General features: G+C 45.6%; 1 protein-coding gene across 1 annotated transcript in view; it reads right to left on the bottom strand.

Annotated features, from left to right (window-relative positions):
* The window catches only part of NAA16 (N-alpha-acetyltransferase 16, NatA auxiliary subunit), a 772,708-nt gene that overhangs the window by 619,283 nt on the left and 135,487 nt on the right, over nt 1-17,938 (bottom strand). Inside the window, exon 4 of the mRNA XM_086934938.1 lies at nt 9,478-9,635. Coding sequence (XP_086791064.1) covers nt 9,478-9,635 — 158 coding nt within the window. The remainder of the gene's footprint in view (nt 1-9,477; nt 9,636-17,938) is intronic.

Genomic DNA, 17,938 nt, shown 5'->3' with positions numbered 1-17,938 from the left:
ACCTTTAAGCTTGTTTCCACAGGAATTACCCGATCCTTAGTCCACAGCAAGAATGAACCAGGAGGTAATGCAATACAAGTCTGAGCTGGCATAGTGAGTGACAGGAAAATTATTCAAGGCAGTAACTAAGTCTCCAGACTTTGGTTAGGGAAGTAAATTAAATAATAAATATGTCTGATTTTGTGCCTCATAGGGCTGAGCAGTTTACTGTGCAGGAGAAGAACAGAGATAAGATGAGATGAGGTTGAGGCAGGCTCCTACTAGACAGTGCTTTTTGATGTTGGAAGAGTTTTTGGTGCTTGTAATTCACACATATAGTGGGCAGCCATCTATATGCCAATGGTGGTATTATTATAAGTGAATATAAGCGAAAAGGTGATGGAACAAGGGGTGTGTGGGCTCAGTCCTCGGACTCTACAGATTAATGACTATGGAGAAAGGAACTAATTTCATCCTTCATTCTACCACTCAAATAGCGAAGCCATTTTAAGGACTTGTTTGATGTAGATGATTCCAGAACTAGTCTGCCTGTCTGGTTGAATCCTTGGGGGTACTGAATCCGAAGGGTAAGTGGAAATGCCTATAATATCTAGGATAGTTATCAGTCATGATAATAAAAGCAAAAGCAATATATTTAAATGTGTTATTTACATGTACCTAAATACATTTACAACCCATCTGCAGTGCAAATGTATTTTAAATTAGATAACATTAAAAAACATTGTGCAGGTTTATTTATGTAATTAATGTTATGGTTAGCAATTCTGGGGCATTCAAGCTCTGCATCAGAGCACGCACATTACTTTAAATGTGCTGTTCAAAACCAAGCCAATCCTGGTGGTGTCACGGGACAGCGGTGAAATGTCAATATTGAAGTTTCAAATAAACATCCCACGATGATGGTCGTCAAGCATTTCAACGTTCTATTTGAATAATCGGTTGTTGCGTTTGAAAACAGCAATTTCACTATAATTAGACAAAGCCATCTATTGTTCCGCGGCTTAAAGGACCAATACATTGCTAAAATAGAACGTTTGAAAGCTTGAAGTTGAGCCTCGTGTGAAGTTTATTTGAAACTTAATTTATATAAATCATTTGCAAATACTTACTTTTACAATGCAGATTTAGAAAGTAAATGCAAGCATTGTAAAGGAATATGTGGTGTAAAAAAAGAATTGTAAAAGTAAGTAGATGAAAATTGTGTGTTGTAAATGTAACATAGCACTAGATACCGTCCTGCATGCTAGCCTGCTTTAAAATCGGACTACCCCGTATCAATGCCATGGCCAATTGGGTTGTACCACGACGGTTTTTCAGAAACTTTGAAAATGCTGGGTTTGGTGTCATGATGCCTCTAACTCTAAAGCACCTCAAGGACCATTAAATATATTCACTGGTGGGGCAAGGTGAGTTTCTCGGAGTTGTGCTGGGTCGACAGCTTGTCAAGAGTCGTCCTCTTAAGACAAACAAAATGAATTACTAGCCTGCAACTCCAATTCTTCAACTATGATATCTTTCAGATTTCCTGCCACTACAGAATCCCCGTGCTTCTGCAGCGTTTCTTGCACAGTGATAGTAATCTTTACATCACTGTGGAGTAATGTTAGATGTCAGTCTGGAATACATCAGGTAGATTTTTTGCCGACATTTGTGTGGAATTGCTCAATGCAATTTATTCACGTGTATTATTTGTTGTCTTTGCTTGGAAGCCGGTTCTTACTTCCATTATACATAATAAAATCAATGCACACATAACTTTGTATATTGTGTATTTTTATATTTATTATATTTAATGCTGAATCTGTAAATACTTGATATTGGTTTTTTAAATGTTTGTCTTCTTATAGGAAGTTGAAACAGAGCTTGTGTTGTGAATGTTGTCCCTCTTGCGTTTTTATGTAGTCTGCCTGTTTCTGTCTTTCAAGGGTGTTTATGACCAAGATTGTTCTACTCTCTTGAGTGCCAAAACAAATACCTTCTGCTCCCTTATGCCACTCTCCATATTTAGGTCAAGCCTAGCGCAGCGTGCAAGCGCTGCTCTAGGAGATGACCTCTCGGAATCGGTCTGCACTTTTCTGAAACTCGTGTGTGTGTGGCTTTCTTTTGCAGTAATTGTATTGGCCTTTTTTTGCGTTTGTCTTTCAGAAAAGAAGGCACGCAATTGGCCTAGAGCTGGAACATGTCCCACCTTTTTCTCAAAATGTTGACTCCCACGATATACACCTTCCGGGAGCAGGCAGCGGCGCACAGGGGCAATCTGTTTCTAATTAGCGTGGCCGCGCTTGTTTCCATTTGCCGGTCTCGTGGCAGCTTTCACTTTCGTGCCGTGCTGGTTTCTTTCAGTCGCTCCACTGCGTGCTCGGTTGTGGTATGTTATTTGTCTGTGCGTGTTGTGCAAACCTTTACCAAGCCTCGGTGAAGCTTTTCTTTAAAGCTGAGTTGCAAAGGAGGTAGGTTACACTGGGGCGGTGGCACATCATTCGGCTGCCACTTTTATTATGCTCAAAAGAATGAATTTGAACAACCAATGACAAAATTGAATACAAGCCAGCGCAGTCTAAAGTCCTGTCTACACCCATCAATGTAATATCACCAGGACATCATTGCCAGCAGTGCATGCATTCTTTGTGTCAGCGCCACAGCAGCCGTTTCTCGTTTTGCTAAAATCAGACGAGTTCTGCGTAGACTGCTAAACACAGTCTGTTGCAGACTGCAATCACTCAGCGGCAGGTATGAGATTCCTCAGGTGCGCCTACAGTGAGTGCTAAATCATTGTGCGTGTAATGAGATTCTCCACATTGAGTGTAGAAATGCGGGGCATCCTTGATTAAAATATGTTTTCAGCAATCATGTATTCACAGGCCCTGAAAAGGATCCTGAACGTTGAAGAGTTCAGTGATTGTCAAGATCAAGTTTAGACTTCAGAATGTTATTTTTGGTGTATTTTGCCTCTGCTGATTATTACTAATTATTGCAAATTCTAGAATTCTCTATTGAAGCATACTCTAGTTTTTCTCTACCTCTCTTTCAATGGCATGTCTCTTCCTCTTTCTCCCTCTTCCTCATTCAGAAAGCAAGCTTAACATTTGGTGGACCATCTCCACCTTTCATCTTTCTCAGGTTAATAAATATTGTACTGGTAAACAGGGTAAAAATCACACTTCTTTTTATATATATTTGAATGGTGCAGCAGGTGCAATCGCACCGGGCCAAAAAGTTGTCAGATCTCCTCTAAACACCTAATTTTGCTACATTTTACATCTAAACGGGCAGTCAAATTGCAGTTCCTTTGCAGTTGAAAGAGGCTTTATTTAGATGGTACAGCAGGTGTAGTGACACTGAGGCCCAAAGCTCTAGGAGCCCTTATAACCACTAACTATTGCAATATTTTACTGCTAAACAGGCATTAAAGTAATCGTAAACATAGCTTAAACACATTAACAAAGCCAATAGCTCTGGAAAAACACTTATAAGGTCCCAAAGGCAGGACATATTGGCTATGCCAATGCTTGTTTAGATTGCAGCAAACTTGCCTTCACTCACCCTCCTGGAAGCCCTTCTTTATTTACATCATTAAGCTTTCTCACCCACCTCTTAAACAGAGTAAATCTCCTTTTCTCTTTTAACACAACTTCTGCCACCAAATCTTTGATCCCGTCTCACCCTTCCACATTGAGAGGGTTCTCTTAATGTTGACCTAAGAGAACCATTGGGTAGGAAAAGACTGTGGTTTATTCATTTCCTCAATGGCTGACAGAAGCTGGCACCATCTAGAGGAGTTCTTGAAAAACTCAAGTATGGAAACAAAAAAAATTACTGGTTTTAAAGGGGGCATGTATTTGGTGTGTCAAATCGACTTAGTGATTCATATTTTCAAACCTGTCCACAAGCATTTTATATGATGAATCCATATTGGCTGTCATCTAGACCTTTCCCTTTTCTATCCCTGCACTATTCATTTTCAATCCAAAAAACAGAATAAAATGTCCACCATTGAAATTAATTTCATATTTCCCTATACTAACTCCAAAAACAAAAGACAACGCTAGACCCTTTCCTCTTTTATCCGTCCACTATTCCTTTTCAATCCAAATAACAGACTAACACGTCCACCACTCAAATTAATTGCATATTTCCCTATACTAATTACCACTAATCCGGTTTGGGTTCCACAGTAGCGTGCTACTCTTTAAAAAAAGATTCAACACCTTATCAGGGGTAGCAAGCGCTATATAAATGCAAACCTTTTCCCTCTTCTATCCCTCCACTATACTTCTCAATCCAAATAACTGACTAGCATATCCACCACTCAAATTACTTTCATATTTCACTATACTACTTCTCCACTAATCCTTTATGAGTAGAGGAGTAGCGCGTTACTCGCCGAAAAAGCGATTTGATGCCTCGTCAAGGGTAGTAAGCGCTATACAAATGCAATTACAATACAATACAGTACAGTACAGGCCTGTACAGTACAGACCTGACAGTGTTGGTTTAGTAGCACATCAACCCGATTTTAAACAATCCAAACTTGAACCACAGGGTGGAAGTAAAGGGTTCTCTACTCTCCTAACGAAAAATACCAATGCTAGAGAATTTGAATCTTTGGTCTCTCACCGAGTGCTTATATATATCAGCACCCCCAATCTTCCACGGATGCCTTGGTGGCCAAGTAAGTCCATGCTGTTGTCAGATAAAATGAGAAAACCGTGTTGAGGTTTTCTACAAATCTCCACCACAGTAGCGATTTTTGGTATTCTACGCAAACTATGGCCAGGGATTAGGTTTTCTAAACCCTCTGGCAAAAGTGCAGGCTTCACATTGAATTATTTTCAAATGCAAGAATTAACAGATTAATCTTTCTACAGCCACCCGTAATTCTATAAAACGGTATAAACCATGTAAATACATACATGGGAATACTTGATACACTATCAAACTGCAATAAAATAAAATGTTATAAGTAACATGTGCAATGCCACCAAATGCAATATACTTATGCAAATGAGAAATGTGCACTTGAAACAAATAAAACATTTTAAATATATAAAAAAGAATGGGATAAACAGGCAGAAAAATACACAGATTAAGTCAGCAGAGCTTGTTTGTGTCAATTTCGTACCATGCCCTTGCTGCTTGACCCAATACATGGTTGGCAAGTTTGGGAAAGGTGCTGGAGGGAGTTTGGGAGGGGTGGGAAAACAGATGGGGTAAGTTGTTGCTACAAGTGGGACATATTCATTACATATGCGGGAATAGACGGTGGGGTCCGCCGTGGAAAGGCCAGATTTTACCATGTAATGTTGATGCCGGGCCCAGGTGAGCAAGGTGACGGGAGGTACTCCATACTGTTGTGGAATGTAAATGGACTCTGTAACAAGGTCAAGAGATGGCTGTCGCTAGGTATAATAAAAGACACAATCCGGATGTGGTCATCCTGCAGGAGACTAATTTACGAGGCTTTCACTGCAGTTTCCTGAGAAGAGGGGCATGTACAACATTAGCGCATACATGTTTCACCACAGGATCCCACAGAGGAGTCATCCTAGTCAGGAAAACAGCCCCTTTCCGCATAGAGAAAATATGGGATGACTCAAATGGGACCTACATGACAGCAAAGGGAGACGGAGGGATGTTACCCTGGTCAGTATGTATGCTCCCCTGAGACTCGAAAAGCGAACCCTAGATGCAGGGGTACTGTTGGAGGCCAGCTCCTACGTTCACATTATTTGGGGCAACATTGACATTAGGGACCCGACCCTAGACGGCACTAGCCCAATAAGGGGACCTCATAAGGAGACAGTTCTGACAGGCTTTGCACAAAGTATGGCGCTCTCGGACCTTTGGTGCCGACATCACCCCACTGATCTATGTACTTCTATTATTCTGGAACTCACAGGGTGTTCTATAGACTGGTCTACCTCTTCGCACAAGCTGGCAAAGTGAGAGGGTTAGAAAGAGCTGAATACTTGGCCAGGTCTGTCATACCCCTCCTCGCTTTGGTTGGCGTGCGGTGCCCAGATGAGTAGGGAGACCCAGACCTGAAGATTGAACGCCTGGGTACTGACAAATGAAATGGTGGCCAGGGAAATCAGAGTACACACAGAACTGTATTTTAATGAGAACAAAGACTCTGTAACATCCGCTCTGGGAGGCTTATAAAGTAGTACTCAGAGCCTGGGCACAGAATATCATATCCCACAGAAAGATAAAGGAGGTGCAGGACTTGGAGAAACTGAAACAGACACTTCGAGTCAGAGGGCAGATCTGGAGCACACTCAGATCCCACCATACTGCGCAAGATCGATAATCCACAGGGAATATCACAAACAGGCACATCAAGAAGCCAGAGCTATGATCTCATCCACGCAAAATCATCTATGCGATACTAGGGATAAAGCAGGGCAAGTGTTTGCTTGGCTAGGTAGAAAAGCAGCAGAGGTCTGGTGGGTGACTGCGATCATAGAAGAAGATGGTGTTTCCTGTCTCAGGAAATTGCAAACGCTTTTGCAAGATACTACACTGCCTTTACAAGGCTCAGCCATTAACTGACACCACTCAAACAGAAAACTACCTGGGAGAGGTATCAATCCCAACCCTGTTGGGAGAACAACGACAGACCCTAGAAGAGGATGTGGGCTTATCAGAGGTACTGGCTGCCACTGGAACTTAAAGAGAGGGAAAATCACAGGCCATAATGGCACACAAACTGAACCTTTGTTTTTTTAAATCTAAGCGCCAGAATTTTACGCCCATATTTGCTCAGGATGTTCACTGAAGCTAAGAAGATGGGTGCCCTTCTGCTAGACCTCCGCAGCGCCACAATAGCTGTGATTCGGGAACCAGGCAAGCCGGCAACGCAATGCAGGTCCTACCATCCAATCCCTCCCCATAACATTGAAACGTTAAAAGTGATTAGTAACTTAATGCACCTGGACCAATCAGGCTTCATGCAAAAAGATCGACCAGGCTCAACCTCCGCCGACTCTAAAAACTGGCTCGAGGTGGTCCAAAACAGGAAAGATCTTCACATAATCCTGTCGTTAGATACTGAAAAGGCATTTGCCCTTCCTAAAACAGGTCTTGGTGAAGTTCTGGATTGGTCCCAAATGTATTTCCTGGATCGATTGTTACAAAAACCTGGTTGTTAGAGTAAATTGTGGGCTATCCACTGAATCCCCCACTGAGAGGGGCACGAGACAGAGGAACCCCTTTTGCCCCTTTTATTTGCTCTTGTGCTGAAACCACTAGCCTGCATAATTCGAACACAACTGGACCTATCTGGATTTAGAACCGGGGGAGGGGTGGCGGGGGGATTGCGGAATCGAGTGACGAACGGATGTCATTGTAAGCCGATGATATCCCTCTATATGTCACCAAGCCAACTGAGACATTACCTGTTATCTTCCAGATATTTGAAAACTATGGCCCTCACGCATCATGCACCGCATCAATAGGGACAAGACAAGCCTCTACCAGGCGGGAGGCTACTTTACCGAGAGAGACTCTCCTGGGCTGTCAAGAACAGACAAGATTTAACTATCTGGGTGTCTACGTGACCTCCAAAAAAGAAGCTAGCCTAGACCATAATATTCGGTGGGTAATTGCAGATTTCCATGAGGACTTTGTAAGGTGCAGGACGCTGCTAGGACAGGCGACTATGTATAAAATGTTTATACTCCTGATACTCCTGTACATGCTCCAAAACACCTACCATGCGAGCCCAGAAAACGGGTTTGCCAGAATAGACAATGAAGTCTGAACGCAGTTATGGAATGGGGGTCACCATAAAGTGGCACTGGGGACATTGAAGAGGATTCAAGATAATGGGGGCATTTCCCTCCCCAGCATCCAGACATACTATAGGGCAGCTCACTTAATAGGTGTTCATGACTAGGGGTATATGCCCGGAGATCACCCAAAATATGTGCTGGAGAGGACCCACTTCCAGACCCACTCATACCTGCATTACTTATACGAGGGAAATGGTTGAAGAGCCTACTGAAAGCGACCCAGGGGACCATCAACGCATGGAAAGTGGTGGAGAGGATGACGAAGTGGGACAAGAGGTTGACCCGGGAGACACCCCTATGGATGAGGTCACATTTGAAGGACTTTGGGAAGTTGCAGGGTTTTGGACAGTGGGATACAATCGAAATCTCCAAGCTGGGTGAACTCAGAGGAGGGTGTACTGATCCCCTTAAGTTTCCTACAACGGAAGTATTCGTTACATAAAACTCAATATTTTAAATATTTACAATTACAACATACCGGGCAGGCAGAGAAGGTAGTAGTAGTAGTAGATGACCTTCCAGAGTATGTACCACTGGAAAGAAGGCTCCTCCAAGATGAGATAGCTGGGAAGGCGATCTCAAGGACGTACAGGACTATCCTAAATAACGTCCCAGATACCTTAATGAAATTTAAGGGGAAATGGAAGGGCGAGGTGGTCAAATTAAGGCAGCACAGATTGGGAAGCAGCCCTGAAGCACACGAAGGAGGTGGCAATCAAGTATCCAGTTTAAGGTCTACACAGGGTATACCATGACAGGGCCAGTCTACACAGATTTGGTAGGGCAGAGACACCAAACTGTCTAAGATGTGGAAACAAGATTGAGTTATTTATGCACACAATGTGGCCCTGCTCCGTGATAAGCTCATATTGGATTACTGTAGTTGAGGAACTTAGTAAAATATTGGGCACAAGCCTGCCAATAGACCCCAAATTCATCCTACTGTGAATACCCAAGTAAGTAGACGTACCCAGAAGTAAACTTCTCTTTAGTAATCTAGGCCTTGTTGGCAAAGCGAAATATGGCCAGCACTGGGGAGCCAACCACACTCAGGGAATGGAAAGTAGGAATGGGTTTCTGTATGGTGGCTGAAAGGATGATCCATAACGCAAGAGGATGCCTCAAGACGTTCCGTAAAGGGTGGGGTCCCTGGGTCAGGTATTAGGACACAGACATGGGAGGAGATGGGTAGACTTTCCTGCACACATGATTTCACTGATCAGTGTAAGAAGTATAGTCTTCAACACATTGTTCTACTTGTAAAGTGTACAAACATTTGATTTCAGTACAGAGGAACTTTATAAAAAACATCAAATAAATTAATCTATCCGATAATTTTTTATAGTATCTGGAAGTGTATATTTTCACATACCCTTTGTTATTGTTTGGACAGCTTAGCCTCCAGTTTGTGGACACCAACTAAGAACTTGGGAGGTTTAGCTCTCTAGTTGCAGTGATGAGCAATAACCCACACCACAAAAATCAAATAAATTGTTTGGGAATGCCATGTTTGTAATCTGTGGTAATACAGCACAGATCGAACAAAGCATGAGAACCCATTTTAGCGAATAATTTACAAGTAAACTTGTGGAAACTACATCAAAAGATTTTTACGTCATGGGTGTTTATGTGAGTTCAGCTAACACAGCACCCAGGTTCCCACAACCACAGTAAGTGTACTTACTCTGTATCCCTCAAGATCTCGCATTTGGATTTGCAGCAAGGATAGATCTCGCAGAATCTGAAGATTGTCTTTATCTAATTTAAGGGCATTTCTGTAACACTTGATTGCTTCATCATATTTCTTATCGGAGCGCTGCAAAAGACCATAAACATGCCAACCTATTGCAAGTTAAGGAAACATGTTACCAAATTAGGGGTACACAAATAAATATATTAACATGGAGCAGGGGTCTCAAACTTTTCTGTATTTAGAGCTTCTTCAGATCAATGAAAATCATTGTGAGCTAATGATGGCTAAGCAACTTAGACATTGTTACCAGTCCACCCCTCACTCCCGCCCAGCTTCACTGACTTTAAGCCTATGTACACAGCGCAAGATACTATGGTTTGAACAAAATACTTTGAGTAAAAACACTATGACAGGCTGCCATGTGTGTCAGGGAGAGAGTGGTCTTTGGGGGATGTATGAACATGTGTACTTCTGAATGTGATACATATGCAAGGGTGGCAGAGCCTGGGTCGTCTGTACTTGTGGGACAGGATCCACCTTTTTTCAGTTAGAAATATGGTACAGTGCCTACTGGCCAATGGGAGCAATAGACTTGCTGTTTGTAAATGCAACACTTTGAAATGGGAGAAACTTAAAATGAATAATTAACTTAATGATTAAGGTAACTTTTCATTTTAATTTTCTCCTATTTAAAAACATTCAGAAATATTTTGTTTTCATACTCCAATATTGGTTGACAAGGACTTTTATTTAAGAGTTAAATACCTCAGTGCTTCAGTTCTTCACCTCTGTGCCCAACCCTGGGTTATAAATCTGGGTGAGCACTGCTCATTATCAGACCCCTCTATCTGCTGCCTGATGATAAGAATGTAAAATAAATATAGACTTTTCTTAACTTTAAAATAGAAAGTGTGGCCTTGTGCCTATTTAAAAATGAACTCAAGACTGCAAGCAACTCTGAATGTGTCTGCGAGCTACTAGTAGCTCGCGATCGACTGATTGGAGGCACTGGCAATAGAGAATGCTAAATTAAAATTCAATGTGCTTTTCACAACATATCTCAATAAAGAAGTGTTTCACAATTACAAAGAGAACACACAAATGTTTACATTATTTCAGAAAACTAGTTCCAAGGACAACCTATTATGAATCTATCTACAATGTAAAACATGTGAACCATTTCTATTCTTCTGCTGATGTTTAAAATGGGAGAATTCATAATAAGAATCGGATGCTTTGATGGCTCTTGAAGAATGTTGCCACAGGAAAAGTTCTTCTGCCAACATATTCACCAATATCACCAATGGCACTCATTGCAGCAGCATTTAATATCATTTACGGGCCAAAAAAGAGAGACGGTAATATACAAAGTAGAACACAATGATCTAATTTCAAAATTCTGTCATGATAAGGCATGACTGCACTAGTCACACCTGCCTTACATGTTGGTGGGGTAGGGTAGCTCAACTGGGAAGGTGGGCATACACGGAGATACAATAATTGAAATTATTACGATAGTCCCACATATACACGTTATTAATCTTGTTGTTTATCCCAAAGGTGCTCTTTTCATAGTATAAAAAAACAAAAGATATGAAAGTTGGTTTAGTTTGTGTCCGTAAGACCCTATGACAGTTGAGAGAACGATATCCATGTCAAAAGAAACTATGAAAAGGCAGTCAGAGTGGCAGCCACTTGAGCGGGAAAAGGAGAACGGGAAAGCTCAGTAGAGTGTCAGGTTTCTCTATCCAAAGAACGGAAGGTCCTGCATGTATTGAGAGGAAGAGAGCATGCAGAGGCACGGCGTGATGATATGGAGCGGTGCAGTTAGTGGTCAGTAAGGTTCCAAGGAAGATAAATTAAGATGCAGGACAATGGGATCAGCACTCTCTTCTCAACCCTCATTCCCCTTTAGGAAAATAACGGTGAACAGGTTGGAAGGAAGGTTGAATACGCAAGCATCAGGCACAGCTGCATAAGTAGGAGAGACCACACGGAGTTAGAATGAGGACCAATCTCTAAATACGAGAGCTTGAGAAAGAAATGTGGAAACTGAGCCCAGGCATCAGAAAGTGTTGTCCGAGGTGTGCCGGAGGGCCACATTGATGCCAGCAGGGTGGAGGTAAGGGAAGAGGTGGATTAAAGTGGGCGTACGTGGAATGAAGCATGTACATGGTGTGGACTGTAAAAAGTTGTGTTTTGAGGGTTTCATTCCATACTGCCCACAAAGGTTTGCCACTAGTCTCTAGAAGAGACACATAATTGACAATACTGTGTTATGCTGTATATTAGTCGTTATCTACCTATCACTCCGGAGGTAAGCCTTCTGCTATCACTACCATTAGCTAATCCAGTCTTGCTTTAGGGAGAAACTCGCTGCAAGACTTTGTGTCCCATGAATCACTGGGGCCCTGGAGGTAGTCCTCGAGAGCATGCACACCTGCTGAAGACTTGGTCATCATCTAGTGCTATAAAGTGCCATGACAGCTCGGGCCAAGGGAGGGAGGGGGGTCATCCTGCGCCAGTCAGTGCCAGGAAGAGATAGAGCAGGGCCATCCCCACCATGGCTCACTGTGGGAGGGGGTGGGGGGGGGCGGAAGAGGGATTTGCAAGAGTAGTGAAAGTTCCCTATACTAGTTGGGGCTACTGAAGAGTTTTGCACCTTCCTCCTCTTCCATGCAGGGCATGCTTGAGTCAGGTGTACTAGGTCCCCTGTGGTCATCTGAGTGGGAGGCCTGGTGAGCAGTATGCAAGTCGGCAGTTTGATCTAGTCTGCTCACCACGCCCTACCACAGTGGTCATTGATTTCGCCCTGTGTCAAGACTTTTCAATCCATCGAACTGTGGAGGTGGGAACCCTTGTTAATAGCCTGGATGATCGTTAGCCAAGGCTTTGCAAGCCAGCTTGTTTATTTGAAAAACTGCAATGGGATGCACCTTCTGACTACCAGCACAAGGTCCAAGGCACTGAATAAACACCTGTTTGCAGATACCTAGCAATCGTGCATTAGATGGCCGCTTTGGGGCAATCCTGCATATCTGGTTTTTGGAGGACTTCAAGCCTTAGTCTCCCTGCGCCAGGTGCAGCCAACCACATTACGGGATTAGTCTGCTTTTATTAAAAAAAAAACGTTTTATTGTTTGCGTATAGGTACTATTCTCATAGATGGTCCTTATATATTTGAATGGCATTTGAGGAGGTGTGTATTGGTATTGAGTTTCCCTCACTCCTGTAAGCAAGGACACATTGAATCCAGCCATATATGTTTGGAGATCTTCACCAGGTGGGTTGCCCTCCTTGAAATGAGTCACGGAAGAACTGTTTTCGCTCCTGGTCACCTATTACTGTGTGAATCACCTTGCCCTGGTGTTATATTCTGGAGGCATTAATAGCCTGATATAAAAGGGACGAGAAAAGTGGAAGCACATAATGTGCTGGACAAATGACCTAGAACAAATAATACAATCCTGTCCTTCTTAATTAACACAGTGGGTGAGCTCACAAAAGAAATGTCTAATGTGGAAGAGCAAATGCAACAAGCATTGGAAATGCAATAGGGCTCGCATTAGGAAAGTTTGAGCTATTGGTCTTATAAATGACATTTTTTTTATTTATGTGTTATTTTTTAAAATAGCTAAATTAATAGCTTTGTCATTTACAATGCCAATAGTTATAACTTTCGCAAATGTGACACCTATAGCATTTGTAATGCAACAGGTTTTGTATTTATGTGACTTAGATGTATTGATATTACAAATAACAATGGCTTTTAATTTTGTAAATAATTTATACTTAAATAAAAGTTATTGTAATTTATAATGGCAATAGCTTAAATGTTTGTAAATAACTTTTGTGAAGATTATGTTCAGTGTATTTTATTGTGACGAAAATCCAAGAACATTGCATTTGCACCTACACACACACAGAGCCAGATACACACACACATATATAGATGTGGTGGTGGTGGATCTGGGGGATATGGTGGTGTTGGATGTGGGGGTGGGTGTGGTGGTGGTGGTGGATGTGGTGGTGGTGATGGTGGATGTGGTGGTGGTGATGGTGGATGTGGTGGAGGATGTGGGGGTGGAGGTGGAGGATGTGGGGGTGGAGGTGGTGAATGTGGGGGTGGATGTGGTGGAGGTGGTGGAGGGGGTGGATGCAGTGGTGGTGGTGGTGGAAGTGGTGATGGTGGTGGATGTGGTGGAGGTGGTGGATGTGGTGGTGGTGGATGTGGTGGATGTGGTGGAGGTGGATGTGGTGGTGGTGGATGTGGTGGTGGTGGATGTGGTTGTGGTGGTGGTGGATGCAGTGGTGGTGGTGGTGGTGGATGTGGTGGTGGATGGGGTGGTGGTGGGGGTGGATGGGGTGGTGGTGGGGGTGGATGGGGTGGTGGTGGTGGATGGGGTGATGGATGTGGTGGTGGATGGGGTGATGGATGTGGTGGTGGTGGGTGTGGTGGTGGTGGTGGGTGTGGTGGATGTGGTGGTGGTGGGTGTGGCTGTGCATGTGGAGGTGGATTTGGAGGTGGTGGTAGTGTTGGTGGATGTGGTGGTGGTGGTGTTGGTGGATGTGGAGGTGGATTTGGAGGTGGATGTGGTGTTGGTGGATGTGGTGGTGGTGGATGCAGTGGTGGTGGATGCAGTGGTGGTGGATGCAGTGGTGGTGGATGCAGTGGTGGTGGGTGTGGTGCATGTGGCGTTGCATGTGGCGTTGCATGTGGCGTTGCATGTGGCGTTGCATGTGGCGTTGCATGTGGCGTTGCATGTGGCGTTGCATGTGGCGTTGCATGTGGCGTTGCATGTGGCGTTGCATGTGGCGTTGCATGTGGCGTTGCATGTGGCGTTGCATGTGGCGTTGCATGTGGCGTTGCATGTGGCGTTGCATGTGGAGGTGGATTTGGAGGTGGATTTGGAGGTGATGGTGGATGGATGCACACATGGATGGATGCAAATGTGAATGGGTGGGTGAATGGATGCATGGATACGTTTATAGTTGATACATTATCAGAGCGAGGACGGTCCAGGCAGGGGCAGTCCTCTTTTCGTATCTAACGCCTCTAAGATATAGCAACCACGCTTGGATGCTCGCTGACAATTGTTCACGGGCGTTGAACAAACATGCTCTGTTGTGCATATTCCGCAGCTGTTCCAGCCCCAATCAAACAATAACACAGGGTAAAATGTGTCAAAGCTTCCAGCATGGTCTACCCTTCGCTGGAGTTTGTTCCACTCGACGCGCTGTAGCTCTTGCTGACACGGACTTTGTGACAGAAGTGACGGAAGAATTTTTTTCTGCTAAAAATAAATAAACACAAAGTAAATAAATAAAAAAGGTTCAGACTATGTGTCTTCCCTCCACACTTCCAGCCTACCACCATGGCTCCTACCTCTGAACTAAAGCATAATTATAGCCAAATGCACTGCCCTTCCACATTTTTTCTATTTACAATTTCAGCAGTGATAGCAAGTAAATGGCCGCTTTTAATCTGACTTTCATTTAAACAATTACAATCTATTTCCTCCTTTATCCCAATGTTCGAACCGGCCCATTTTTGCCACATTTCCTTGCAGTCCTGGGGTAATTTCCCATTCTCAAGGGAGGGAAGCGTAGTGACTGGTACTGCCATAATGAACAGGCATTACTACAATGCCAGGAAATACCACTAACACTATGGAGCCCAACACATTTTTAATTTATTCAGACAGGGGGACAAGAATTTAATTTCCAGGATTGGATGTGGCTGTGGATGTGGCAGTGGATGTGGCAGTGGATGTGGCGGTGGATGTGGCGGTGGATGTGGCGGTGGATGTGGCGGTGGATGTGGCGGTGGATGTGGCGGTGGATGTGGCGGTGGATGTGGCGGTGGATGTGGCGGTGGATGTGGCGGTGGATGTGGCGGTGGATGTGGCGGTGGATGTGGCGGTGGATGTGGCGGTGGATGTGGCGGTGGATGTGGCGGTGGATGTGGCGGTGGATGTGGCTGTGGATGTGGATGTGGATGTGGATGTGGATGTGGATGTGGCGGTGGATGTGGATGTGGCGGTGGATGTGGAGGTGGAGGTGGATGTGGATGTGGCGGTGGATGTGGATGTGGATGTGGAGGTGGATGTGGAGGTGGATGTGGATGTGGAGGTGGATGTGGAGGTGGATGTGGTGGAGGTGGAGGTGGAGGTGGAGGTGGAGGTGGAGGTGGTGTTGGTGGATGTGGTGGAGGTGGTGGAGGTGGAGGTGGAGGTGGAGGTGGAGGTGGAGGTGGAGGTGGAGGTGGAGGTTGAGGTGGATGTGGAGGTTGAGGTGGATGTGGAGGTTGAGGTGGATGTGGAGGTTGAGGTGGATGTGGAGGTTGAGGTGGATTTGGTGGTGTTGGTGGATTTGGTGGTGTTGGTGGATGTGGTGGTGTTGGTGGATGTGGTGGTGTTGGTGGATGTGGTGGTGTTGGTGGATGTGGTGGTGTTGGTGGATGTGGTGGTGTTGGTGGATGTGGTGGTGTTGGTGGATGTGTTGGTGGATGTGGTGGTGTTGGTGGATGTGGTGATGGTGGATGTGGTGATGGTGGATGTGGTGATGGTGGATGTGGTGATGGTGGATGTGGTGATGGTGGATGTGGTGATGGTGGATGTGGTGATGGTGGATGTGGTGATGGTGGATGTGGTGATGGTGGATGTGGTGAAGGTGGATGTGGTGAAGGTGGATGTGGTGAAGGTGGATGTGGTGATGGTGGATGTGGTGATGGTGGATGTGGTGATGGTGGATGTGGTGATGGTGGATGTGGTGATGGTGGATGTGGTGATGGTGGATGTGGTGATGGTGGATGTGGTGATGGTGGATGTGGTGATGGTGGATGTGGGGGTGGTGGCTGTGGCGGTGGCTGTGGATGTGGATGTGGAGGTGGATATGGATGTGGAGGTGGAGGTGGATGTGGAGGTGGATATGGAGGTGGAGGTGGAGGTGGTGGTGGATGTGGAGGTGGTGGTGGATGCGGTGGATGTGGTGGATGCGGTGGATGTGGTGGATGCGGTGGATGTGGTGGATGCGGTGGATGCGGTGGATGCGGTGGATGTGGTGGATGCGGTGGATGCGGTGGATGTGGTGGATGTGGTGATGGTGGATGCAGTGGTGGTGGTGGATGCAGTGGTGGCGGTGGATGTGGCGGTGGATGTGGCGGTGGATGTGGCGGTGGATGTGGATGTGGCGGTGGATGTGGCGGTGGATGTGGCGGTGGATGTGGATGTGGTGGTGGTGGATGTGGTGGTGGTGGATGTGGTGGTGGTGGATGTGGTGGTGGTGGATGTGGTGGTGGTGGATGTGGTGGTGGTGGATGTGGTGGTGGTGGATGTGGTGGTGGTGGATGTGGTGGTGGTGGATGGGGATGGGGATGTGGTGGTGGTGGATGTGGTGGTGGTGGATGTGGTGGTGGTGGATGGGGATGGGGATGTGGTGGATGGGGATGTGGCGGTGGATGTGGCGGTGGATGTGGCGGTGGATGTGGCGGTGGATGTGGCGGTGGATGTGGCGGTGGATGTGGCGGTGGATGTGGCGGTGGATGTGGCGGTGGATGTGGCGGTGGATGTGGCGGTGGATGTGGCGGTGGATGTGGCGGTGGATGTGGCGGTGGATGTGGCGGTGGATGTGGCGGTGGATGTGGTGGTGGATGTGGAGGTGGATGTGGATTTGGTGGTGGATTTGGTGGTGGATTTGGTGGTGTTGGTGGATGTGGTGTTGGTGGATGTGGTGTTGGTGGATGCGGAGGATGTGGTGGATGCGGTGGTGGTGGATGCAGTGGTGGTGGATGCAGTGGTGGTGGTGGATGCAGTGGTGGTGGTGGATGCAGTGCTCAACTGGTTTCGTTCCTTTCTGGCCAACCGCCGGCAGACGGTCTGGGTCCCACCCGGATCCGCCGAGATGCCGCCATTGGGAGTCGGAGTGCCTCAGGGCTCTGTACTGAGCCCCACTCTATTTAACATCCTTATGACCCCTCTGGCGACATTGGCGGAGTCCTATGGGGCCCGGATCGTCTCTTATGCTGACGACACCCAGCTCCTATTCACCTGTCGCAAGAGCGAAGAGTTCGATGGAGAAAGGATCCGCGAGTGCCTTGGGGCTGTCTTCAGCTGGTTTCAACACAACAGCCTCAAGTGCAACTCGGACAAATCCGAAATACTATTCTTCGGATGCCCATCGGAACCAGATTGGCATGGATGGTGGCCTGCTGACATGTTCCCTCCCACTCAGTCCTCTAAGTGGGCTAAGAACCTGGGAGTTAAAATTGACAACGAGCTCTCGCTCAAATCCCAGGTTTCTACTCTTACGGGAACATGCTTTGGGATCCTCAGAATGCTACGCAAGTTCTTTCCCCTTCTCTCGGAGGAACATCGGAGGATCACTGTTCAGGCACTTATAGGATCCAGATTGGACTATGCAAATGTCCTATATCTGGGTCTGCCTGAATATC

This window comes from Lissotriton vulgaris, chromosome 8, assembly GCF_964263255.1.
Source record: "Lissotriton vulgaris chromosome 8, aLisVul1.2, whole genome shotgun sequence".
Lineage (NCBI taxonomy): Eukaryota > Metazoa > Chordata > Amphibia > Caudata > Salamandridae > Lissotriton > Lissotriton vulgaris.
Note: the sequence above shows the minus strand (reverse complement) of the source record. Positions and strands in the feature narration are given on the sequence as shown.